The sequence below is a fragment of the Stylophora pistillata genome, chromosome 9 (genome assembly GCF_964205215.1).
Source record: "Stylophora pistillata chromosome 9, jaStyPist1.2, whole genome shotgun sequence".
NCBI classification, from domain to species: Eukaryota; Metazoa; Cnidaria; class Anthozoa; order Scleractinia; family Pocilloporidae; genus Stylophora; species Stylophora pistillata.
The window spans coordinates 32,380,056-32,382,555 of record NC_142527.1 but is presented as its reverse complement, the minus strand read 5'-3'; the positions used below and the strand labels follow the sequence as shown (position 1 = coordinate 32,382,555).

General features: G+C 38.5%; 1 protein-coding gene across 1 annotated transcript in view; it reads left to right on the top strand.

Annotated features, from left to right (window-relative positions):
* The window catches only part of LOC111336176 (uncharacterized), a 10,141-nt gene that overhangs the window by 5,714 nt on the left and 1,927 nt on the right, over positions 1 to 2,500 (top strand). The window contains exon 2 of the mRNA XM_022942213.2: positions 2,088 to 2,500. This exon is cut by the window's right edge and continues 1,927 nt beyond it. Within this exon, the coding sequence (XP_022797948.2) occupies positions 2,109 to 2,500 (392 nt within the window). The 5' untranslated portion in view covers positions 2,088 to 2,108. The remainder of the gene's footprint in view (positions 1 to 2,087) is intronic.

Below are 2,500 nucleotides of genomic sequence, written 5' to 3'. Positions count from 1 at the left end.
GTTGAAATTACTTCCTCAATTGTTCAAGTTATTTGGGCTCTATTGTTCAACGTTAAATCCTTGAACCCAAACTCAAATATGAAGTCGCCTTCTAAATAACTTTTTAGTCCTATTATGAGCGTATTCAATGGGTGTTTTAATCTAGCTGTCCTTTGGATCCTTGAAAGGACTGACATAACTTGTGCCACCTTGTATGGATATAAATAGAATTCTTAATGTTTGCTGGTAGACCACTCGGCGAAGTCTGTAGTAGTCATCAGAAGAAAATGGTGTGAAAATGAGCTGAGGAAGTGTTTAAGTTTTGTTGTTATGCGATGCTCACCATGGTTTCAACATTAAACATTTAAAAATCAAAAATAGTTTAAGCCACTGGTTTTGCGGTAAAAGGAAATTCTCGGTACGTGGGTTGCTTAAATATTAAAGCAATTACAGTTCTTTGAAAATTGTTATTTAACCTATAATAATTTGCGCGCGTCAGTTTCTTTGTATCATTTCATAGTAATAGGGGAATTATCCATTTTTTTTACCGAAACTAAATATGATCGCCTGAATCAGTGATTAAAATCAGGCCGATACCAGGAAATGACGCAGATCTCGTGACAGAAATTAAAAGACTATTGTTGTGCTAATTTCGTTTCCACAGTTATTGTTGTGTTTCTCACAATGACCTGAGGTTCAGTTTTATTTCATCGCGTGAAGAAACACTACACAACAATTTTGTTTTTTAATGTTTCATTTGTGAATCAACCGAGCCCCAAAAAACAGTTTTGTGAGGTGAGGATCTTATTTTTCTTTAAGTCTTTCTATTTATTTACTTTTTTTCGAAATCGTCAGTCGCGACATTTAATGGGGATCAATTCACTCACGAAAAAGCTTTTTTTTTCTTTTCAGGTCTTCCTTACATGCTAGTAAATTTTGTTCTATCGATGTGATATCGAAACAGTACTTTCATCGAGGCTACTGTGCTTTCGTGTTCTGAATTGTTAATACAGGTTTTATGTGCTCCCATTTAGTTAAGGAAAATGCAAATGTACAGAAACATCTCAAATCGCTACCACCTGTTTTTCATCGTCTAAGTAAAACGTTCATATTTATGAACGATTCTGTTGTATTCTTAGACCATGCAGAGAGGTACGCTTTTATCCTTAGAAATAATGCATTGGCTGGGACGAAACACCAAAATTTATCGAATGATATCTATTATTAATGCGATATGACTGGTGCTCATCATATTATAAAATGCACGTCACTGATCAGGTCATTGTTTTGGTATAGAAGCAGAATGTTTTCAAAGGCTGATAGTTTCTAAAGAAACTGTTTGGGGCTGCGTCGGTGGAGGTAACGAAATAATTTGGATATATCAACAAAGTTGAAATGGTAAATTGGCCACCGTAACGATTACAAAAGCTGACGTTTCGAGCGTTAGCCCTTCGTCGGAGCGAATAGAGGAATTGTGGGTTGTGTGTGCTTTTAAAGACAGAAAATGGAGCTACGTTATTGGTGGGAACATGGCAACGAGAAAAACACGAATGAATTAGTGGAATGAAAAGCGTTCGTTGATCCCTGTGGGGATCAAAAGCAAAAGCTCATCTTTCAAACTGGCAATCTAAATCCCACAGGGTTCAACCGTGACGCTTTTCATTCCTCTAATTCATTCGTGTTTTTCTCGTTGCCATGTTCCCACCAATAACGTAGCTCCATTTTCTGCCTTTAAAAGCACACACAACCCACAATTCCTCTATTCGCTCCGACGAAGGGCTAACGCTCGAAACGTCAGCTTTTGTAATCGTTACGGTGGCCAATTTACCATTTCAACTTTGTTGATATATCCAAATTATTCAGAATGTTTTTAGTTTTGAGATTTAAAGCGTCATCCGTGGTCTGTTAAAATAAGTGATGAACTGGCAACCAACTATTGTTCTTATATATCTTTCCTTGGCAAATGGTTTTCGACATCCCAGCGACGAAGTTGGTTATAATATGAGATTAAAACTTTTCTCAATTGCCATCTAAAGAATTGTGTTCGTTTTCATATTTATAGTAACAGTTTGTAGGAACAACAATTACAATTTGTTATCTCTCTTTAGGAAATGACGGTATAGGAAAAAATGCTGCAAAACAAGAAAGCGTCGCGTTCAACTCAAGTACATCTCGATGTGGGAGGCGAATACTGTACTTTGAGAGAAATTTCTGATCCGGCAACAGCACCTGGAGCAACAGGAAAGCCAGCCAGTCAAAAAACTACACAATCTGCACAGGCTAACCACATAAGACAAGATGACAAGGACGCCAACCTGAGTCCGAGACACAAAATGTTACGCTCAAAGTCAACTCCCGCCCAAACAACACCTGTGAACATCACACTCGACGCAGGTGTGTCAGCTAAACACGTGAATGGCGTTCAGCCCAGTACGAGCGGCCCTTTAGTGATAGCCTCAGGGAGACGAAGCACAGGACAAGTCAAGGCGGCAGGTAGACGGAGTCTTGGGTCTCTCTCTAC